The sequence below is a fragment of the Rana temporaria genome, chromosome 1, assembly GCF_905171775.1.
Source record: "Rana temporaria chromosome 1, aRanTem1.1, whole genome shotgun sequence".
Classification (NCBI taxonomy): Eukaryota; Metazoa; Chordata; class Amphibia; order Anura; family Ranidae; genus Rana; species Rana temporaria.
In genome coordinates, this window is record NC_053489.1 from 380,832,152 (window position 1) to 380,856,255 (window position 24,104).

The window sequence follows — 24,104 nt, forward strand, 5'->3', positions numbered from 1 at the left end:
GTCATCCTGGGGGAACTGGGCCTGGAAGGCATGTCGTAGTTGGGCATAGCGGAATAGCATATGATCAGGCAGGTCGTATTCAGCTTGCAGCACAGCAAAGGGTTTCAGTTTCCCACCACTGGTGACGTGTGACAGATAGATAGTATATCCCCCTGGAGCTCCAAATCTCAGTGTCGCGGATGTGCTCCAACTCCGGCAGGGCATTATTGTGCCACAGGGAGGTGTAGCCATGCAGGGACGATATGCCTAGCCTGTCTGAAACAACGCTCCACACCCTTCTGTAGTGATACAGGAGGGAATGTCGTTCCCCCGTTAGTCTCGCCCCCCCCCCCCTCGCTATAGTCACTAGGGGGTCGCCCATCGATTGAGTCCATGCAGGGCATAGGAGGCGGAGGAATCTGGTCCTATCCACCTTATCCACATGAAATAGTTGCGACAGCTGGGCAGCCAGATAGTATGCGTTGAAGTCTGGCAACGCGAGTCCTGCTAGGTCAGTGGGATTTTTCAGTCTATGCCAGGGGAGTTTATGTCTCGCTGAGCCCCAGATGAACGGCTTGAGGAGAGCCTCCAACTGCTTGAAGCACCGAAGCACCAGGTATACCGGCGAGTGCCACACCATGTACAGAATCTTTGGCAGCAGTACCATTTTCACTAAATTTATGCGACCCGTAACTCCCAATGGAAGACAAGCCCAGACCTGGGTTCTCTGCTTAAGCATATCATGCAATGGTGCGACATTCAGTGGGACATAGTCCGCCGGGTCCCTGGTGGCTCGAACTCCCAGGTATTTGATCTCAGCAACCCTCTGCAGGGGGAGTTGGGCCTTGTCCCTAGTTATCGGATAGCTGTCCAGGGGGAGTATTTGGGACTTATACCAGTTGATTCTGAGTCCCGAGAAGGCGCCGAAGCGCTCAATCAGGTCCAGAGCCACCGGGAGGGAATTAGTAGAGTCATCCAGGTATAGCAGTGTGTCGTCTGCGTAAGTGCTTATTCGTTCCTCCACTCCCCCTCTCCGCAGTCCTGTTATGTCGGGATGCGTGCATATGGCAATCGCCAGTGGCTCCGCTGCAAGTGCATATAGCAGTGGCGACAGGGGGCAACCCTGTCTCGTGCCCCGTCACAGAGGGAATCTGTCAGACGGCCACTCATTAGCCAGCACTCTGGCTACTGGATCTTGATAAAGGAGTTTTACCCAGCGAATGAATCTGGGGCCTAATCCAAATGTCGCTAGACATGTCCAAAGGTACCGCCACTCCACTGAATCAAACGCCTTGGCAGTGTCCAGGGCGACGACTATTCTGGAGCCTGAGTTGTCGTGCGCAGCCTGAAGGTTGATAAATAGCCTCCTGAGATTGAAGGAGGTATTTCGACCGGGCATGAAGCCCGCCTGATCAACGTGCACAAGGGAAAGAATCACGGTGTTAAGGCGGGCTGAGAGCACTTTGGCCAATACCTTGATGTCAACTTGTAATAGGGAGATGGGGCGGTATGACTCGGGTAAGTGGGGGTCTTTCCCCGGTTTGGGGATCAGTACTATGGTCGCTTCTCTCATTGAGGGTGGGAGCTCAGAGCCTTCAAAGGTGGAGTTATATAGGGCAAGGAGTTTAGGGACTAGGGTATCCGCGTAGGTGGAGTAAAACTCAGCCGGCAGGCCGTCTGATCCCGGCGCTTTTGATTTCGGGAGGCCAGCAAGAGCAGCGGATATTTCCTCCGCCGTCAGTGGCTCTTCAAGTGTCTGAGTCTGTTGTGCTGTCAGTCGGGGGATTGGTAGGTCGGTCAGGAACGCATCTGATAGGGAGTCGTCGTCTGGGGCTACTGTGTCATAGAGTGAGGAGAAGAAGTCTCTAAACATAGTGGTCACTTGCTCCGGATCTGTTATAAGGTCCCCTGCCTGAGAGCGCAGGGAAATCACCACCGGGGGTCTCTCCTCACAGTGTACCAAATAGGCGAGTAACTTCCCCGCTCTCTCCCCATGTTCAAACGTCCGTTGCTTAAGGAAGAAGAGTTTTCGTTTTGATTTTTCATAGTGTAATTGGTCTGCTGCCCTAGTGCAGAGCCTAAGCTCTGCCGCTAAGTCGGCCATCGGGTTGGCAGTGTACTCCCTTTCCTTTGCCTCAACCAGTTCCGTGGCCCTATCAAGTGCCTCCGCAGATGCGATCTTAACGGAGTTTATGCGGGAAGAGAGCGTCATACGAGCATGTAATTTAAAGGCCTCCCAAACCGCCCGGGGGACGCAGACCCAGAGTTATCCGCAAAATATTGCTCCCACTCTGTTGCCAGGTCCGCATCCTCCGGAAGCAAAGTCAGCCAAAATGGGTTTAGCCGCCATGATGGCGGCGGGCGAACCCGGGGTAGTGACAGTTCTGCCCAGCAAGGGCAGTGGTCAGAGAGGGACCGGGGGGAGAAGCCAGTGCCCTTCACTCTGGGGAGGAGTGATTTGGACACTAATATTAGGTCTATACGGGACATTGAAGAATGTGAGGCCAAGAAGCAAGAATATGCCCTGTCTGTGGGGTGGCCGTACCTCCATGCATCCACGAGACCGAAGTCTGCGAGGAGTCCTGCGAATCTAGTGGGACGCGACTCCGTAGGTGTGGCCTGGTCCCTGACCATTCTATCTAGGGAAGGGTCAAGTACATTGTTAAAAATCTCCCAGCCAGACCGCCGGTGTATCAGAGTGCAAGGCCATAAAGTCAAACCCCGAGACCAACACAGTGGACTGAAACGGAGGTGGGACATAGATTGCCATTAGGAGAAGCATGTATGTATATACTTTTAATTAAATCCACTTTCATTATCATTCAAACCATAATCCCATTCCCATTTTCCCCTCAACCCCCCTTAAACAATCCTATAAATATCCCTTCCGTATTACTTATTAAATATATATGAATACCTTTGATCTAAATTAATTTTCATTATTACCTTTCTACAGTATAACAAAATCCCCCCCCTTTTTTTTTTCTAAATTACCCCCTCCCCCCGTTTTTCTTGTGCCCACTTTAGTTAAACACTCAATCCCATCCTTAATATTACCCCTTTTTCTTTTCTCATTACACACACCCTCTAGCTCATCATTATAACATATCCACATTTTCACCACATACACTCTTTGTTTCATGCCCATACGTCTTTTTTTGCTTTAATGTCACTTTATCTGTACTTCCGTTTTTTTTTATTTTTCTCGTCCCGACATCTCTCCGCCCAGTTCCTAGCTCTTAACCTATTATAGTCTGCTCCCGACTTGCCCCTCCCACTTCCTCACTATACAAAGTCTAGCTCCTCCCCTGTCACTAGCTTGATAAAGGAATGCGGCAGCCCTATCATTCGCTGCCAGCATTCGGAAACGCGTCGCTTTTTTGGTGACGTCATCTCCCGTCGCCCTCCAGTATACCTGCGCATGCAGTGTCAGCTTAGGATCGCCCCATCCACCGCAAACCACCGGATACCATCTGCGGCAGAAGGACTGATCCCCTCCACAGCGCCATACCAGGAAGAAACCCACCAGATGACACCTACCTCTCCTTCTGGAGAATTACTTCTACATGTCTTTTAAAAACCACTCACATTTTGGTGGTCAAATACTTGTGTTTTTTAAAAATTAAACTGTCTTAAAGTATTGCACCCAGAGGCGCCTCTCTCCTTGTTTGCATCATGCACTCAGGCCCCCTCCCCGTGATGGTGAACCCCCAAGGGATGTGATCTGCTGCATAGTTAATTTCCCACTGAAGGAAGAAATATTGATAAAAGCTAGGGAGAGGGGTCGCATTATGCACAATGGAACTGAAGTGAAACTTTTCCAAGACCTTTCCCAAATCGCCTTACAAAACAGACGAGCCCTGCGACCCCTGCTGGAACTCCTACGGTCCCGCAGTATAATATATCGTTGGAAATTCCCGTTTTTTGTCTGGCGGCTTCCGCCAGGGGACGCTCTGCTTTCTTGCGCTCGCCAGATGACCTGCAGCATTTCTGTGAGCAGCTCGATATCCCCATGGTGGACCTGCGGGATTGGTGCTCCTTTCACTTCCCGACGGAGCCGTGGCACCAGGTGTCGCACCATCCCTCCCGGAAGGCACAGAGGCAGCGTTCCAGGTGACGGAGATCGGGCCCTTCATCACCCGGAGCCCATGCACCCCATCGGGAGCTGGATCATCACGGCCTGGATCATCCTGCCACTCCTCGTAGAGACCACCCAGAAGCCTGATGACTACCGCACCTGCTAATCCAGCCCGCCTGTGAGTTCGTACGATTCCATTTAACCATGTTTTGTTCCTGAAGCGGTTCTTTATTTACCTGTTAGCCCTGCCGGCTGTGTATGTCCAACAGTGATGACTAGCCGAGTGCCCCTGGGAGTTATGCCAATTCTTGATTGCAACTGAACACTTGAATGTTGTCCCACAGACCTGTACTTTCGCACTATAGCCAATCACTTCTGCCTGCATTTCCAGGACCCCATGGTGAGAACTGTATATCACCTTATTGCAACTGATGCACCATTTGGACTTTTGTGAATGCACCACCATTATATGTGCTGGAACGGTCTGCAGCCACCAGTTAAAGACTCCATTGTGACACAGACGGTGCTTCCCACCTCCTCTCCCCCTCCCGCTCCACCTCCCCTTCCCCTCTCCTCCTCTCCCTCCTTACCCCACTCTCTCCCCCCCTCCTCCCCCCACTCCCCCCCCCTCCTCCCCTTCTCCTCTCCCATGCCCCCCTTCCCCCCTTTTTTTTTTTATTTCCCTCCTCTCCCCCCCCCCACCGTCCACCTGTTATGTATATACTTTTTTTTTTTGTACATGGGGGGACCTGAGTGGGCCGATGTGGCTTCCCCCTTGGCGTGGGAGACGTTTTTCCCTCTCCTGCCATTTGGGAATCTGGACGGTGGCCCTGACCCAGTGGGCAAATTTTCTGATATATGCATGTATATGTGTCTTGCTTAATTTCTACTCCAGACTTACAGGCGGATGCCTTTCATAGGGCCTAAACACTAGCCACTGATGGCCTACTTGCCATAATGGTGGAAAGCACTAAGATGGTGTAATATCACAGACCGGTTGATTATGTCTCTGATGGCGTCTCGCAGATCGCCGGCATGCATATAGATTGTCCCGGCTTATCGTCCCTCCCCCCCCCTTTTTTTTTTCTTTAAACAGACGTGCTGGTTTGGATGCCGGTGGTCTGTGGGAGGTCCTCCCGCCACCCAGGCCCTGTGAATATTATTCTTATTTATTTTCTACTTTTATCTTTTATTTTTTTATTCCTTTGCGTTTCTCCATTACATTTGTAAGGGACAAGCTCCTGATTCCTGCTTGACAGAGGGAGGGGACGCTCAGTGCCCCCAGCATGTTAACCAGGACTTGGCTTTCAACTTGGAGTTGGATGGAGGGTTCTCCCCCCCCCCCCTCCCTTTTTTTATATATTTTTCTTTTCTCTCACGAAATGATCTCTGTGCCCATGGGGACTATTACTCCTCCCAGGGGCTCGGCGATGTCTTTTTGCCTATCCTGATTAATAGTCTTATGGACTATTATCGGACTGTTGTGACAGGAGTTGCTACATTAGGCACAAAAAACAAATAATTGAGCGCACTCCCTATGAATACCTATGTAGAATAGTAGATCCTGGGGAAAAAAGGTAGGGAAAGGTGGAAAATGGTATAACAAGAGTCCAGATAAGCGTTTAAATGGATATGCTATAGTCCATATCAATTGTCCATAAACACTGTAGTAATAGAAGCTTTGCTTGATGGCTGCCAGCTGACAGAAGAAGCAATCTGTGGTACAACAAGAGAAACAAGCGGCACCTTCTAAGCGTAGCAATTAGGTAATTTATTTAAAAGTGCAAAAACATATAAAGAACCTACTCACAAAGCAGGTGTAAAATCAGGCATAGGTGCATGAATGGTGTCATCCGCGGGCATCCGGGTGGAGGCAGTCATCACTTTCACTGGATCGCAGCTACTTCCTTGCCACAGGCGGCGGCGGGGGACCGAACGCTCTCATAACAGACGAGAAGGGAGCTGGTTTCCGGGTGTGCTGCGTAGTTGACGTCACTTCTGGGCGCGGGAGGATGCGCGCGTTCGGGACATTCGTGTCCCTTCGTCAGGCAGTGAAATGGTCATTTTGGTGAGGGGCAATATAGCCATTAGTCAGCCAGCCCATGTCATTCTTATTGGCTGATTCATTTGAGAGGAAAACAATGATACCACCCACTTCCCATGCTTGAAAAATAAAAGTAAAACGAGCAAACAACCAGCCTAATTGATAATTAAAAATACACATTGTTAGCATAAGCCAGTGATAGGGGATAAAAACATATATGAATACACAGATTAAAACACACAATTTCACTTGATACAATGCGTGCATGGACGGAGCCATGAACGCATATATGGATGTCACACTGATGCGAGCAACACAAAACCAATACAGGGACATATCAAAGAGTGAAATTGAATAATGTATATAGATTATCTAAATAGTTGGGGTTATTCCTGAGTAGAAACTCGTACTTAAGTTGTGACCACCCAAAAGTGGCAAATAGCACTTCATAAAATATATGAAGGGAAATATAAAAACACAATGGGACAATGGTTTAATCGATAATATAGGCATCATAGGAACCTAGTAATCATATGTAATGAAAATAAAAATCATTTCTCTATACATGTTAGGAATTTGATATGGAGTATGCAGTCTGGACATCATCAAAACCTATTTATATATTGTAATGTTGGGGTTATTTAGCAACTGGGTAGAGCATACCAGTGAGCAGCAGAGTCCACGCCAGTTGTGCTTTTTAAGGGTTTGTTGACCCACTTTTATTAAAAGAAAGAAAAACATCCATCCAGAATTTCCCACGCAGGGGGTTTCAAGTTTCTACAGCAATAAAGAAATGGTCAAACGAAAATGCCAAGCCACCTGGCTCTCTTCAGAAATACAGCCCCCTAGGCTTACACTTCAGCCCCCTTGGCCACGTACCAAAGTACCTGTACAAATCACTGTACCTTCTCTCAGCTTCTGTGCTGCTCAGCCCACAGCTCTGGGTCCTCTGTCTATACCATGCAGACATGGTATAGAGTTGCTTGCCTGGACTCCTCGGGAGGGTGGAGTCCAGAACACTGGTCTTGATTCTACTATAAGCCCAGGACCCACCTGCTCAATCAACCAGCCAGACTCCTGGCTGTTTCCAAAACCCGGTCCCAGGATTGGAGATTCCTGCCTATTTGAGAGTCGTGGGCGACCATTACCAGGACAGGGAACTGTACTATCACATACCCCCCCCCCTTTATTTCGATCCAGAGGGAGGAACACCAGCACCCATCATCATGGTTGGGACACCTCTGTGCTGGCTGTCAGACACATAGGCCCAACCTTTTTTCCGGGTGCGCTTCCAGGTACGTCCCACCCTGGATCTTAACAAGCTATATTTCCCTACACTCGGCCTTCTCCCTCTTCTTTTGGGGTTCCATAAGCACTTCCTCTTTTGAAATTTAAACAGGTCACCCCTGGTCTTTCTACCAACCCTTCTGCCTCCACGCTTCAGGTTCCCAGGTTTCCCAATACCTTTGGACACCACACTGTCATGTACCTTTAACAAATTATTTGGTTCATCATTGATATACATATTCAAACCAACTTTACACCTCTCAATGTTGCAAAAGTCACCAATGCCTTTTTTTTCAGTATTTGCTAGGGCAGAGTCTGCAGAGGGCACACATAACAGAGGGTTGCCATCACCCACGGGAACCTCAGAGGACGTCACCTCCCTGGGGTTCACCCTCTCTGCAGGCAGCTGTCCTACCACTTGACCTGTTCTGATGCCATCTGTATTTTTATCCACCTGAAGAGACAAGCTCTCGTCTGATCCACATACAATTCTTACTGCACTTCTTATCCGTTTGTCACCTAAACCAAACATTGGACTGGGGACCCCAGTCTCTTTAACCACCTTCGGTTGGGCCCCAGTTAGGATTTCTGCTGCTTTCTGGTCCACATTTGGCCCTCCCATCTCATGTGATAGTACCACTGGTACAGTATACACGCCCTTCACCGACAACTGACCAGTACTATCTTGAACCATAGCAGCAGAAATGCCTTCTACCTGGCTGTTAGGTGGTGAAACCTCAGACACTTTCTTTTCGCCAAAGCCTCTCCCATAAACCTCTTGTACAGGAAGAAACCCATCAGCATACCTAGAGGCGACTTTTAACACCAGTAATACAGTCATAAATAAACCATTTTTGTCTTGTCTTCCTTTGTGCTGTACCACCTGCCACTCAGGGGTCCACCTAATGGTACTCCGCAGTACCAGACTGTCTGACTGTGGTGGAGACACCCCAGTATAGACTGGCTGTACATCCCAAAGTTTAAGCATCTCCTTTAACACTTTTGTTAGAAACCATACCCTTGGCTTCAGATTGAAGTCCTTCCTAGGGACTTTCCTGACACTGGAAATGCAGACAGACTCACTTGCTGAGACGCGAGAGGTTGCAAGGTTTAATGAAACCTTCTCCCAGCTGGAGACGACCACAGCCTGGTGCTCTACCAGAGCGCTGCCAGGTGCTTGACTCACATCCAACTTCTCAGGTTCAGCACCAATGAACTGCTTCACATTACCATTGACAACATCACTTTGACACGCTACGTCAGCATCATTTTTGTAGGTTGCGGACAAAGTGTCTGCTGTGTGCTCGCCCTTATGTGGTCCATATTTCTCACGAGGGTTAACCCCTGAAGCAGCCACCGTGCCCTCAGGTATAAGCTGTTCTGCCATCCCTCCTGCTGGCACAGCAGAAACTTTGTCCGCCTTACTTTTATGCATGAAAGCCTCATCTATCAGGGACATTAGATTTTTACCCCAACTATCCCAATCTGTTGTAGCTGTGCTCCATTCATCGGCGCTCCTTAGCCCCGATCCATCCGCCCAAGGACACACATTAGAACAGATGGGTTTAGTTGCAGATTCATTACCCAAATTACAAATCATGGCAGACTTCGGTAACACATGTTCTAGCACGACAGGTTGCAATACACCACAACCACCACCACCTTGCTCGGGCGGCGCTTCATAAGCCTCACACACCTTTGCATTTTTCACATGTTGTTTTAACCCACCATTTACCTGCACATTTTAAGTACTAGCAGCTTGCACTAACACATTACCATTACACGGTACAGTTCCACTCTGTCCCACCAGAGTGACATACCAGTTGTCCATGGCAACCTCCGATTTCAATACATGAAGTTTCCTGGAGATTTCTGGGGACAACTGTGCGGTCTTACCATCAGTTGCTACAGGCAACGGCCCATTTGTGACAACAGCTTTTGCTCTGAAAGAACCTGGGATTTTCCCAACAGCAGCAAACTTTTCATTAACAATAACACTTATAGCATTTTTAGTTTTTGCAGGCTGTCCTAGCCCACTGCCTACTTGAGACTGGCAGACATTAGACACAACACTTTTAGTCATCAATACAGGTTATGTTTGGACTTTAACCCCTGCATTCCCACTTTGTAGGGAGAAGTAATCTTCAAGCACACATTTAGTGGCCCCACTAACTGGGGTCACTCTCACATCATCATGGACAGTCTCGTAACCAGTTCTTTTATACCTGCAATCAGCAGTCCCAGACATCATTTCATTAAAGACAGTCTTACCCACCGCAGTAGTTGGGGTCACCATCTTCATTTGAGTACGTTGTCTTAAACAGTCCTCAGCCACACATTTACTGGCCAACTCCCCCTGGTGGCCACGGGATGAAATCGCACCCCCTGCAGACACAACAGAAAACTCCTCCTTGTTGCTAGGGGTGACGGCAAATATATTTTCACAGGAAACTGGCTCAACATCATTACCTCCAGGTGCACCCCAGAATCTAGGGCAAGACAACATTTCGTGCCCCAGCTGGCCACATTCCAGACATGGAACAGGACGACTTTTCTCCAGTGCGTTTCTCTCCTGATGATTCCCAGCTGGCAAGAACGCACAGGGCTCTTTGTGGGGACGTTGAGGCAAATCTCTCCTGCAGCTCCTCTCTCCAGGCACAACTTCCACTCTTGTTGTCATGGGAGATCGCACTCTCCCTGCAGAGCTTTGCTGGTTCTCTCCAACATGCTGTATTGGCTCCTCCGGAAGCCACTTGTCACGACCCTTGCTGGCAAGCACACCCCATGGTCCACAGACAGCCCGACTGGCCTCCTCTGTGTTGCTATGGGCAACCACTCTCCGTCCTGGCTTTTGGTCAGCCTCTCTTTTGGCACATAACATAGGCTTCGCAGACCTTTGTTTTGCTAGGTAGCTTTGCATTGGAGCCAGGGACAAAGGGCACTTGGAGACTGCATGCCCCCACTCGCTGCACCGCAAACAGCGCACTTGGTTTGCTGTCTTGTCAGGGTTTCCCGCACTGCATCTGCTGGACCCTGTCTCAAGCTGTCACTTTCACAATTTTCACAACAGCTGCTGGTTTAACTGCAGCAGTGTTGCCAGGGGCAACAACATCCCTCTCCCAGGCATGGACATTTGGCAGATGTCTCTTTTTATCAAAGGTTGGCTTTGCTTCCACTTTAGCTTGGTCCAATCCTGCCAGGTGTCGCTTGCACCAATCCACTGCAGATTCAAACGCTGGTGGACGCTCCACATTAGCCGTCTGTGCACTCATTGCACCAGGGTTGCTAGGGACAACAGCAGCCCTATTTTCCCTTGGAAAACTCTGTTCGGGTATGTATGGGGTTCGATCAGGCGGTAACAACCCCTCCAGCCTCAGAGCTCTATCTATCATCTCAGCCATCCTTGCTCCTTTTTGGCGTCTTGATCGCCCCATACTCACAATCACTCCCAAAAAAAATTTGCACAGTTCTGCAACAAATTAGAGCACTGTCTCTTTAAGGCTAGTCACCTTTCTCTTGCAGGTTCTCCTCACCTGCACACACACAGATTATGCAGTTTCTGGCAATAGCTCACTGGTATTTGCAAGGATCTTCAGTCCATGCCCGCATTCGAGCACCAATTGTAATGTTGGGGTTATTTGGCATCTGGGTAGAGCATACCAGTGATCAGCAGAGTCCACGCCAGTTGTGCTTTTTAAGGGTTTGTTGACCCACTTTTATTAAAAGAAAGAAAAACATCCATAATTTCCCACGAAAATGCCAAGCCACCTGGCTCTCTTCAGAAATACAGCCCCCTAGGCTTACACTTCAGCCCCCTTGGCCACGTACCAAAGTACCTGTACAAATCACTGTACCTTCTCTCAGCTTCTGTGCTGCTCAGCCCACAGCTCTGGGTCCTCTGTCTATACCATGCAGACATGCATACTTCTCCCTTGCTTGCCTGGACTCCTCGGGAGGGTGGAGTCCAGAACACTGGTCTTGATTCTACTATAAGCCCAGGACCCACCTGCTCAATCAACCAGCCAGACTCCTGGCTGTTTCCAAAACCCGGTCCCAGGATTGGAGATTCCTGCCTATTTTTTGAGAGTCCTGGGCGACCATTACCAGGACAGGGAACTGTACTATCACATATTATATATATATATATATATATGAGTACACGTACGTACGTGTAAAAATGTATAAATAGATTATGTAAAATGTATATGTAAAAGATCTATCACTATAGATGAAATGCCAAAGTATAGGTACACGTTATAATAGAATATAAATTTCTATTCCCTCATTAAGACCACCAGGCGAGAGACTATCGAGGGTAAATATCCAGTAATTCTCCCTCTCGCACAAGCACTTATAGCGTTCCGCTGAGGGGAGATGTCTGGAAATGGCCTCTAAGACCCATACACGGAGCCCATCTGTGGACTGATCGTGATGTTCTTTAAAATGGCGAGCTACACTATACTTCTCTAGTCCCTGTTCCACAGTATTTCTATGCTCGCCGAACCTTTTTCGAAGAGCACGTATAGTGCGCCATACATAAAAGAGCCCACAAGGGCATGTGAGGCAATATACAACATAATCGGATCCACAAGTGAAAAACTCAGGTATGACATATTGTTTGCCCTTACAAGTGAAATGTTTTTGTCTATGATTGACAAATTTACAAGTAAGGCACCGTGGTTTTCTGCATTGATACATACCCTTAATATGGAAAAAAGTAAGGGAGGCACTAGCTTGTGGTTTGGTATTCTTAATTTGACTCGGTGCTATAAGAGTTTTTGTGTTCCTAGCCCGTCGATAGCTGACCAATGGACGGTCAGAGATATTGGACTTCAGATATTGATCTTCTATTAAGATAGGCCAGTGCTTACGAAGGACCTGCTCCATTCTGCGAAACTGGCTGTGGAACTGGGTGGTGAACCTAACAGGCTGGAGGAGATTATCAGACTTTTTTACTGTAGTTTTGTCAACATCTGTCTGAAGATATTTTTTAAAGGCACCTTCCACCAATGCTTCTGGGTAGCCTTTATCAGCAAATGTTTTTTTTAATAAATGCCCATGTGTAGTATGAGGCCTATATAAGTCCGATGCAAGCCGCGCACCCGTCATTGCAGCGAGAAGAGGCGACGGGTCAACATCGGGAGAAGGCAGAAGAAGAGAAGACGACGTCACAGAACAGCGGACTGGCCGCCGCTATACTAGCGGCGGCCAGCCCTGAAGGAGAAGGCACCGGACAGCGGGAGGAAGAACCGGGGTGCGCCGAGTCAAGAGCGGAGAGCGGCGGAGAAGACCCCCCCGGAGAGCGGAGAAGTCCCCCCCGGAGAGCAGGAGAAGACCCCCCCGGAGAGCGGAAGAAGAAGCCCCCCCTGCTGAAAGAGCTAAAGAAGACAGGGGGAGCCTCCGGAGCAGACTAATAAAATATTTTAATACCCTGTGTTTGTTTGTGTTTATACCACTTTGCAGGTGAATGGGTAGGGGTACGATGTACCCCATACTCATTCACTTAGGGTGGGGGGCCGGTATCTGGGGGCCCCCTTATTAAAGGGGGCTCTCAGATTCCGATAAGCCTCCCGCCCGCATACCCCGACAACCAACGTCCAGGGTTGTCGTGATTGGGCCCTGTCCTCATCAACATGGGGACAGGGTGCTCTGGGGTGGGGGGGGGCCCGCAGTGCGCCCCCCTGACCCAGAGCACCCGACCCCCCCATGTTGAGGGCATGTAGCCTGGTACGGCTCAGGAGGGGGGCGCTCGCTCGTCCCCACTCCCTTCCTGGCCGGTCGGGTAGCGTGCTTTGGGTACGGGTCTGGTATGGATTGTAGGGGGACCCCCTACGTTGGTTTTTCGGCGTAGGGGGGTCTCCCTACTACCCATACCAGACCCAAGGGCCTGGTATGCTCCTGGGGGGGGGGGAACCCATGCCGTTTTTTTATTTAAAATTTGGCATGGAGTTCTCCCTCTCAGGAATGCGTACCAAATGCCGACGCTAGAATTGGCGGGAATCCAAGTCGGATCCCCATCGCTTCTATGACGCGCACGTTGGAATGTGCTTTGTCTATTCCAGCGAGTGCGAGATATCGGCACCATGTCGCCGAGAATCAGCGCGATGCTGTCGTGCTAAAAACACAATATCACAGTCACCCACTGTAAGCTCCGCGACAATATGGGAAGCCCATAAGGCGTGCATTATACTATTTTAAGTCGTAAAAAAAAAATGGGGGGTTGGCGCTCCCAGATATAAAAAGATATTACTACGCTGTAATTTTAGCAAGGTTAGCAAAATGGACAAAAATATACACTAAAAAGAAGTGGGTACAGATGGAAGACACAATAAGTTTGACACAATTAAAAAAGAATGTTTGGATACCACCTAAAGTTAGAAAAATGGGCACGGACACACATAGTATAACGAAGAATGTATTTAAAATATGGGACACATATAGGCGGGAAAAATGGGAATATGACTCCCCATTAATCCCAGTAGCAGGCACAATTTTTTTTCCACCAGGCAAGACACGAATTTGAAAGCATTTGGGCACTAAAAAAATAGGGGAATTAGTTACACACGGAAAAATAAGATCAAGAAAAGATCTTCAAACACAAGAAGAAGTTCAACATTTCAGTGAATGGGAGTACTTTCAATTAAAGCACTTTGTGAGCACTTTACCACAGCCGATAAGAGACGACAAAACATTAAACTCAATAGAAAAGCTATGCTCCATTGGAAAACCTTTAAAACATGGAATAGCATTATTATACGGGATATTAACGGACTTAGAGACGCAGGGAACATTGACATGTGTAGAAAAGTGGGGACAAGATATTGGGAAAACTAGAGGACTCACAAATGATAGGCGCAGTATTCAACTTTGCTACTGACATCACTACAATTGAGACAAACTATAAATGTATGGTACACTGGCACTTGACCCCTGAGAGAATTAATAAAATACACCCAAATAACTCTGCGTTGTGCTGGTGGGAATGTAATCAAGTAGGAACGACAATGCATGTATGGTGGGACTGCCTGAGAATACAAGAGTACTGGGAAGAAGTACTAGAATATATAGAGGAAATAACAGGTGAAAAGATCCTACGAAATCCCTTGACCTGTTTGTTCCACGGAACCAAGACAACAAACTGCCACGGAACCATACAAAAAAACTGTATGGATTGACTTTGGTTCCAGTGTTGATGAATACACCGAAGTGCCTAATTCCAAAAAACTGGCTACACCCACAGAGGCCATCCATAAAAGAGTGGATACACCGAGTTGATTATATAGCAGAAATTGAATATTTAGGGAGAGGAGAACTCAGAGGAGAGGCTAGATGTAGAACAATTTGGGAGAATTGGAGAGCTTTTAAAACATCAGAAAAATTTGTACAGGCTATGATAGAAACAGACAAGTCAGACAAAGTTGCAAATAAAGAAGTTAAATCTAAACGGTGACTGACTGAACAGAAGGGTGGTGGGGGGGTGGAGAAGGGAGGGTTAGAATTAGGGGGGAATAAATGGAAGAAAGAAGAATAGCACCTTAGGGGCGGGATCTCCTCGTCGTAATGATGGTAATAATTAAAACTGTTTATTCATTTATGAGAGACTTTTTTTGTTATATACAAGGAAGAAAAGAAATATAGAATATAATATATAAAAACAAAAAAAATAGGATAAACCAAAAGTAATGCGAAGCCATAGAGGAGACGCGATGGGCGGAGTAACCGTGAGAGTGTCTCGCGGCCCTTTGTTTTTGGGTTTTATTGGTTGAGTCTGATGTGGGGAAAAAAAAGCGAAATTGAAGGATGAGGTAAGTGAAGGAGGACTGCACTAAGGTAAAGGAAGCTATTTAGGAAAACAAATGTACCTTTACAACCCCTTTTAAGAAGGCTGCAGTTTAAAAAAACAAGGTTCATAGCTAAAGGATAGGACAGTAAGGCCCTAGACTCCCTCATAATAGAGGTCAGTAATAGGGATCGTCCGGAACTGTTGAAATAGAGTAGTACAAGGTGCCGAAACATAGGATTATGTTTTGGCTTTCTTTATCACATTCTCCAGTCAGCACTGGGCGATTAAAAGGATTATTATAAAGCACTGTCCGATTTATTAAGAACGATTGAGTCTTGGGTCCTCTCTTATCCGAACGACCCAGTGTTAGTTTTTAGGGGTGCCTCTAGCTTGAGGAAAACAATGGCACCAAATGTTCCTGATCCCCCTACCAGACCCACTTTTTTTGGTAACTTGAAAGGGTACTACCTATGTGGTAAATGTCATGCTTGCAAGATTAACACTCACCGGGGTAGGAAGATCACTGAATTTACCTCAGCTTGCACAGCGGTCACTTACCCCATAAAGACATTCATTACATGCAAGACAAAATGCGTGGTTTATCTTCTTAGGTGACCCTGCATTCTTGAATAGGTAGGGCATACCATACGAATGTTGCATATTCAAATCGGGGTATACATAAACATTTGCACAGATTTTGATAAGCATAATGTCTCAAAACATTATGATTTAAAGCATAATCGGGACCCTAGGTGTACCACCTTTGTTGCCAGTGAAAAATATGTGCCTCACTGGCGTGGGAGCAATGGGAAGCGAGACATTTCCAGAGCGGAAACTAATTGGATTTTTTAAATTGGGGTCTCATGTACCTGGTGACTTGATTGTGGCACATTAACTGTTTTATTAATAATAGTTGATGCCCCCTCCCTCACTATGCATGAGAACTATATTCTTTGCCGATATGTTTTTTTTTTTTTTTGTCGCAGATTTGGAGATCTGAATTTTTTTAAGTTCAGAAGCCTCCCCCTTTTTTATCAAGTTGGGGTTGTTGTTATGAGCGCATTTTTGCTCTGACAGATTATTTGTTCAGATTTGTCTGTTTTTTAAATATATTTTCTTTATTGTGCATCACGGGACACAGAGCCATTACATAATGGGTTAAGGGTCACCAGCGGTGATTGGACACTGGCACAACCAATCAGACAGTTCCCCTCCATATAACCCCTCCCATCAGGGAAGTACCTCAGTTTTTTCGCAAGTGTTTAAAGGTGTTGGACACGATAGGATGCTAAAAGGAAAGCTCTACCAAAGAGACCCTCTGGGGGGTAAAAGGAGCTATGCTTTCGGACCCATCCAAGACGCCTTAAGATTAAGCCAAAACTGGATGGGATCCGTGCCTCATGCACGAGGCATTGCCTGTAATGTCTCTCTGCGGAAGACTGGGCTCTGGGATCCAGCACTTTCGCTACTTCACCAAAAGTCCTGGTAAGAGTCTTTTCCAAGGCCCAGGGGAAAGGTATCCTTTAAATAGGAACCCGTATCCCTGAAGGTTGGCACACAAAGTCCGCCGTGATGGGTGAATATTGGTTCTGTCTGATATCCGCAGAAAAACCTGTGGCGTGGATAAGGTAAGAGGTCAGTCACTACACGCTGTGTAGTGTCAGTCCTCTGGACAAACACACTATTCCTCTGCTGCAGAGCCCGGCTTCAGTGTCACCCTCCTCCTCCTCTCATAGCACTGGGGAGTTCTGGACATATGAGATGGCAGGTTAGTACCTAGAATACAAAAGAGGTACAGCCATAAGGAGGCAGTTTAACTCACCCCTGCGATCGCAGTCATTGCCCAGGTTGCGCGCACGGTGGCACGCTTTATCAGCGGGGCGTTCGCGAGCGCACACGGGCGCGAAAAAATGGTGCCAACAAATAGCCATAAAAGACTACGGATACCAACAGGCTCACTAGCATTACAGGGAACACGTAAGACTCCATGTGGTTGGGCTGGTGCACTACCAAGAGATACACTCACTTGTGCATTAAAACTGTGTGTTTGAAGTTATATACTTTATGTAGATTGCTAAACTGAGCACAGTAATATATGCTTTGGAGTACCTTGGCTTTGCTTAAGCAATATGACCAGGGCAAAGAACAAAAAAGCATCGCTGCTTGAGGCAGAAGGCTCTAGCAATGCTGGCTCGGTACCTACCTCACCGGTATTGTTTGACGCACCTGTACAGGATGAGCCATTGCCACCATCAGGAATAGTGACTTCCCTGGTGAGGCCTGGGCCTGCGTATGTCACTGAAGATACTTTAGCAGTAGCCCTAGACAATTTAGAAGGAAAAATCACTATGTTAAACGCTAAGTCCTCAAACAGGACAAAAAGTGAGACAGATCTCCTTCTGTGGTAGACCTCCTTTCAGAAAAATCTGAGGATGATGCTTCACCTGCAGAGGAGTCTTGGATCAGGGATATCAGAGGAGCCTTTCTCTGCGTCCCAGATACAGAAGTTGCAGGTGCAATGTTATGCTGGAACAGTGCGTTCTGCATTTAAGTTACCCTGAGGAAACCGGTCGAACACAGCATAAAAACGATAATACACTATTTGGGGCTCCTTTTCTCTCATATGCATGGGTTATTGCTGGATTAACGACATCAGCGCAGGGGTACGAGTAATGGCCAAAGGGCTACACAGTGGCCTATACTGTGAAGGCACCAGACCCTAAGAAGGGGTGAAAAAGGTGAGTGCGGGCCGTATAAGAGCACCGATTGCAGTGATCACGGAACATAAGAGCACAAAGCACTTCTAAAATCACTCAGCACTTGGCAATAAGGATTTGTCTATTTCCTATAAGGACATTACATTGCACAATTTTATATGTAAAGGGATAACATATGCACCTCAATGTAATAGGGATTTCAGGTTATGTGTGCACATTTTCTATATTTAGCAGTGTTTGCACAAGCACACTAGCACTTTGGTTTGCATAGCACTGTGGTGTGTGTATGTGTACGAGGCCAAAGATTCTTGCCCGTGTGTACGAGGCCAAATTCCTAATACTTGGTGGAGGTGCTGTGGGAACTTTGTACCATATACTCTGGTTTTGCCCTAATATAGCCACCTTCTGGACGAGAGTGTATGGTGTGATCACGCAAGTATTGAATATTAAATTACCTTTGTCACCAGGGACTGCACTTTTGTCATTAGACATAGAATTAATTCCACCGGAAGTGATAACTATAGCGATCCATATTTTATAGAGCGCAAGGTTAACAATAATGCGTCATTGAAGGGACCACATGACTCTGTCGCTTCAAGAAGTAATAACTACAACGAATATTCATGCAACATACGAGATGTTGTGTGCCTCAACCCAAAATAATCATTGTAAAGCCACTAAAACATGGGAAAAATTTGTGAAATATTACACAGAATTTTATACAAAATATTACCCAAAGGGAAGTAATATGACTATTTTATTCTATTTTATATTATTTTATTTTACATTATTCTGCTATACACTTTTGAATTTTACTCTACCCTTTACTTAGACTAACAATAGACACCATCTGATAGGCTGATATTGTTATTCATAACTTTTCAGTGTCTGGGTGGAGATGCGGCGCTCCCAGCCCTATGGTTAGCAAGTTATTATATTCACCACTAAGGATTACTTGTCTCTACTATGTAAACTTTGTATTTGAACAATCTATATATTGCATATGCCATACAGCAGTCTATGTCCAAGTTAATTGATTTCTTTACTGTTCTCTTTATATGTTATGTAAAATCCTTAATAAAAATCTATTGATTTAAAAATTGTCCTGGACAGCAAGTGGCTAATTTGTGAATCCTGTTTTTGTCCTTTTCTGTTTTTGCATAGGATGTTAACAGATGTTTGGGTGCTCTGGAGAAGCTTGGTAGCCTTCAGGTGACTTCCAATATTCTGCAAAAGAATACTGATCTTGTGACAACACTTAAGAAGGTGAGCAGCATTATTTTGATATTTCTCATTACTTATTTGTGTTTTAAACTTACTGTTCCATTGTATATCTTACTCAGCTGTTAACAACTACAATAATGATACTAAAAGCTCAGTTGTTGGTTGCCATGTGTTATAGTTAATGTTATCCCCCAAGATGCCACATTACCTTTTTGTGGATTTTTTTTTTTCTGGTAAACCCTACCTTTCTGAATTTTAAAAGAGTAGAATATGGACACCTAGCTTTCCGCACATGTCAAACATATGCACAGAGTACCTGTATAGAGACATAATTTTGCACCTGTTCAAATTATTTGTAACACCTCATTAGGAATTTGCAGTTCAGTTTTAGGCACCAGTTCTCAAAAAGGATATTGAGGAACTGGAGAGAGTGCAGAGAAGGGCAACAAAACTGATAAGAGGCAATGAGGAGCTCAGATATGAGGAAAGATTAGAGTAACCTGATTTTATTCTCTCTTAAGAAGAGATTAAGGAGGATATGACCAGCATGTACTGTACAAATACATAAGGGATCCATATAGTGAACTTGGTGTTTAGGGCCAAAACAACTAATTGATCGACAATGAATCAATTATGAAATTGATTACCATTTTCATAATCGATTAATCGGCCAGTAACATAATGAAGAAAAACTAAAATTAGCCCTTTATAGTACAAAAAGAGCAAATCGCTACTGTAAATATTACTTTCGCTGTTCCACAGTAAGAAAATGAAACCCTTACAGTATCGATTTACTCTTTTTTTTTTTTTACTATAAAGGGCTAATTTTAGTTGTTGTAACCCCATTATGTTACTAAACATCTTAGGCCTGGTTCGCACCTATGTGTTTTTTGCAGAAATGCACTACAGTTCATTTAACATGATTTCCTATGGGACACGTTCACATCTATGCTTTTTTTCAGCGGCTGCGTATTTGGAAAGGGTCAAGTTTTTTTTAACCACTTGCTTACTGTGCACATATACCCCCTTTCTGCCCAGGCAAAATTTCAGCTTCCGGCACTGCATCGCTTTAACTGACAATTGCGCGGTCGTGCAATGTGGCTCCCAAACAAAATTGACGTCCTTTTTTTCCCACAAATGGAGCTTTCTTTTGGTGGTATTTGATCGCCTGTGCGGTTTTTATTTTTTGGGCTATAAACAAAAAAGTAGCGTAAATTTTGAAAAAAAAAAACACTTTTTTACTTTTTGCTATAATAAATATCCCATTTTTTTATTTTTTACATTTCTCAGTTTAGGCCGATACGTATTATTCTACATATTTTTGTTAAAAAAAAACGCAATAATCGTATAGTGACTGGTTTGCGCAAAAGTTATAGCGCCTACAAAATAGGGGACATAATTATGATTTTTTTTAAGATTTTTTTTTTTTTTTTACTAGGAATGGCGGCGATCTGCGATTTTTATTGGGACTGCGACATTATAGCGGACACATCGGACACTTTTGACACCATTCACATTTATACAGTGAACAGTGCTATAAATATGCATTGATTACTGTATAAATGTGACTGGCAGGGAAGGGGTTAACCAGTAGGGGGCGGGGAAGGGGTTAAATGTGTAGCCTAGTGAGTGATTCTAACTGTAGGGGGAGGGGGTGACTGGGGAGGTGACAGATCTGTGTCCCTATTTACAAGGGACACAGCATCGTTCTCCTCTCCCTGACAGGACGTGGATCTCTGTGTTTACACACAGAGATCCACGGTCCTGCTCAGTTACTGGGCAATCGGGGTGCCCGGCGGCCATCGCGGCTGGTAGTATAGTGGTTGAACACAAAACTTTGCTTTTTATGGTTCCATATGTTTCAATGGAGAAGCTGCAGAAAAGCATGTAATGCTTTTTTTCAGCAATTTGTTTTTTTTTAATCTGCCCAACAACAAATTGGCCAAAAAAAATTATAAAAAATGCAAACGCGCAAATCACAGCAAAATCACGTGTGCGGAAATTAAAACGCACTGCAGAAACAGATCGAAAGCAAACTGCATAGGTGTGTACTGAGCCTTATGCTGGCCACACGGATTAATTTTCAAGCGAGAATATTAATATGAAAAAAGTTGTCGACCCAGAAGTGGTCATCTCTTCGCTTCTGCATGAGGGTTCTGGGTCTGATGGTGGCCTCCTTCGAGGCGGTTCCGTATGCCCAATTCCACACCAGGGTACTACAGAAGGAGATTCTGTCATGTTGGAACAGGGTCCCATCTTCTCTGGATCGCCTCTATTGGATATACAGTATTTCTAATCTGTCAGTTATTTTCAGAGTGGATTAGAGATTTTGCTCCCTAACCATATAGCTGTTTATTTATATTTACAACTGCATAGTGATATTTTAACCACTTAAGCCCCGGACCAATATGCAGCTTAATGCCCAGAGGTGTTTTTACAATTTGGCACTGCGCTGCTTTAACTGGTAATTGCGTGGTCATGCAATGTTGTACCGAAACGAAACTTGCGTCCTTTTCTTCCCACAAATAGAGCTTTCTTTTGATGGTATTTGATTGCCTCTGCGATTTTTATTTTTTGCGATATAAACGGAAAAAGACCGTAAATTTAGAAAAAAATTGATTTCTCTTTCGTTCATAGACGGACACAGCCTTCATTGACCTAAGGTTTATGCTTCTTCCTACCAGGAGATTTAGGCAGAATTCTACAGCACTTAAGGTGTTAACTTTCCTTCATGCCGCTCCTCCCAGGGGGCGTGGCTCCCCCAGGCATAACCCACACCCTGCTCTAGCAGCTTCAGTTTGTTTTCTGCCTAACCGACAGGAGAGTTAGGCTCTCTCTGGAGTCCTGGACTCTGGAATTTTCTTGCGTTTTTTCTTGCAATTTTTCTTGCGATTTTTCTCGCTTTTTTATTATTTTGTTCCTGCATATTTTAATCCTGCGATTCTTCTATCAACAGCCGACTGGGTGACAGGCTGGGTCCTCGACCCTTGTAGTCCCCCCAGGTTCGGCCTTCGCGCGTTTGCCGGCCCTCAGCTCAGCTTTGGGACGTCCACGACAGGCCCCGTTGCTCCAGGGGCGGCCGGGGAACATCTTGTTCTAGGGCACACATATGACCGGTCTCTATGGCTTTGTCACAGTGTGTCTGGCCGACAGCCATGCCGTTCGCGAACGTTGGTTCTGTCTGGGATACCTCCAGCCGGGTAGTCGCAGGACAGGTAAGTAGTGGCCCCTTACTCAGGTAAGTGGTCTGGCTGGAATTTTCCCTTGGGAGGTCGACTGAGGGTTTTTCCCTGCTTTCCTTATTCCTCTCCCTCCTTCCCCCTTTGGGTGACGGCTGTACGGGGGGGGGGGTTTCTCTGGGGCTCATTTTCAGGTCCGTGGTATGGCGGGGGACTGTTTTGTGTCACTGCAGGGGACTGTGGTGGACATTCTGGACGTTTTTCTGTGTGCTGTATTTTGTGTGCTGACAGTTTGGGTACACTGTCTTTTTAAATCTGCGCCACGTCGGCCATTTTGCCGGAGCCACGATTGCATTGTTCGGCGGCCATTTTCTTGTGGCCAGCGCTGTTTTCAGCTCTAGTTCGGCCTCTGGTGGCCGTTTTGGCGAGGAAAAAAGACCGTGAATCCTCTGAGGGGACAGACGCAGCGCTGCAGCTTCTTCTCAGCACACACTTGTCCTTCACAGACCGCGCTGTACCAGGGGGTTGGTGAGTCCCAGGGGCCCCATACTGTTTTTCTAGCGGCCGGGAGGTGACCTGTGGGGGACTTTTTTCCTGCCCTGGGCAGTGGGGGTGACACGGCAGCTACACTATGGAGCCTGAATCAGGCCCCTCATTCCTAACAATGCCGGAGTTAACCCTTAACGCCCCTTCCCCTGCCACATCTGTTGAGACGGTGTCGGCTGTCCTGGAGTCCTTTCTCACCAGGTTTGAAGCAGCCGGTGCTCGGTTGGGGGGTAAAAAGCGCCCCCCCCCTGAACCTGCTTCTGGGGACATATCTGACGCAGAATCTGACAATGCTATTGCTGCTTCTGTCATGTCAGAGGATGCGGGCTTAACCCACATGGACAGCGAGGATGACTCTGCTGCGGAGTCGGCTGACAAGGAATTTGTTGGGGCTCTTATTACTGCGGTGCGTGAGACTCTAAAATTAGAGGATGTGGCGGAGACACCGGCGGTGTCAGTCCCTTTTGGATTCCGCAAAGCGCCGCGTACCGCTTAAGTATTACCCTGTGTTTCTTATTTGGACAATATGTTGTATAAGGAATGGGATACACCGCAAAAAGTTTTTACTGTTCCTAAAAGCTTTGCTACCCGTTACCCCCTTGAGGACTTCTTAAAAAAGTGGGTCTCTCCTCCGTCAGTGGACCTTCCTGTGTCCAGACTGAGTAAGGCTACTACGTTGCCTGTGGAAGGGGCTCCTGCTTTCAAGGACCCCGCTGATAGGAGAGTGGAGGCCGTGGCCCGCTCCCTGTTCTCGGTAGTGGGTTCGGCGGTGAGGCTGGCTCTGGCCGGAGCCCTGGTGGCACAGACGCTAACTGAAAGGGCAAAGCTCCTGCTGCAGGAGCTGGAGGTCCAAGGTGCTTCCGAGTCCTCTAGGGACCTGGCTGAACAGTTGGTTCAGGGTCAAAAGTTTCTCTGCGAGACGGCCATGGATTCGATACCTTTGCTTTCCAGGGCTTCCGTCTACGCAGTGGTTCTGCGCCGCCTTGTGTGGCTGAAATGCTGGTCGGCTGACCAGTCCTCAAAAAAGGCCTTGGTGGATTTAAGGGCGAACGGCTTTTTGGGGCGTCCCTGGATGACATCATTAAGGATGCCACGGGTGGTAAGAGCACGTTGCTCCCACAGTCTGGGAAGGGTAAGGAACCTCGCCGCAAGGTCCTACTTTTACTACCCCTAAGCGTTTTTTTCGTGCGCCCAGCTCGGCGGGAAAAGGTCCGCAAGGTGCTAAAGCCCCTGCTGCCGGGCGTAAGCGCCCCTGGTTCAACAAACC

The 24,104-nt window shown here is 46.7% G+C and overlaps 1 protein-coding gene across 3 annotated transcripts in view; it reads left to right on the forward strand.

The window, feature by feature from the left end:
- Positions 1-24,104, forward strand: part of HDGFL2 (HDGF like 2) — a 742,998-nt gene that overhangs the window by 563,011 nt on the left and 155,883 nt on the right. For all 3 annotated transcript variants that reach the window (XR_005742112.1, XM_040322524.1, XM_040322523.1), the window contains exon 13: positions 19,053-19,154. Coding sequence is in view for 2 of the 3 variants with exons in the window: in XM_040322524.1 (XP_040178458.1) it covers positions 19,053-19,154 (102 nt within the window). In the remaining variant the exon portion in view is untranslated. The remainder of the gene's footprint in view (positions 1-19,052; positions 19,155-24,104) is intronic.